The sequence below is a fragment of the Penaeus monodon genome, chromosome 19 (genome assembly GCF_015228065.2).
Source record: "Penaeus monodon isolate SGIC_2016 chromosome 19, NSTDA_Pmon_1, whole genome shotgun sequence".
Classification (NCBI taxonomy): domain Eukaryota; kingdom Metazoa; phylum Arthropoda; class Malacostraca; order Decapoda; family Penaeidae; genus Penaeus; species Penaeus monodon.
This window is the reverse complement of record NC_051404.1, coordinates 31768740-31769010: the sequence shown is the minus strand read 5'-3', so window position 1 is coordinate 31769010 and position 271 is coordinate 31768740. Positions and strand designations below refer to the sequence as shown.

The window sequence follows — 271 nt, the reverse complement described above, 5'->3', positions numbered from 1 at the left end:
GTTCAGTTGAGGATACACAATCATTACAGGACTGTCTTTTCAGGTCCTTTGCATTAGTGATGGTGATGTGCAGCAGTGTACGAGAATGCTTTGGGTCCAAGCCTCCGATGGCGGTGTTCAGTATGTCCATAGTAGGGTTCGCGCTGACTCTTGTCGGAGTCTCACTTTACTTCCAGAGCCACAGGACACAGATTTTGAATCCAGATATTAAGGTGAGATGTTTTCTCTTTTTCTGTATCTCTTTCTGTGCCTCTCTCTTTATCTCTGTCTC

The 271-nt window shown here is 45.0% G+C and overlaps 1 protein-coding gene across 1 annotated transcript in view; it reads left to right on the top strand.

The window, feature by feature from the left end:
* LOC119585178 (transmembrane protein 248-like) overlaps positions 1-271 on the top strand; it is a gene marked incomplete at its 3' end in the record, with an annotated part of 7742 nt that overhangs the window by 3523 nt on the left and 3948 nt on the right. Inside the window, 1 exon segment of the mRNA XM_037933817.1 lies at positions 44-212. Coding sequence (XP_037789745.1) covers positions 60-212 — 153 coding nt within the window. The 5' untranslated portion in view covers positions 44-59.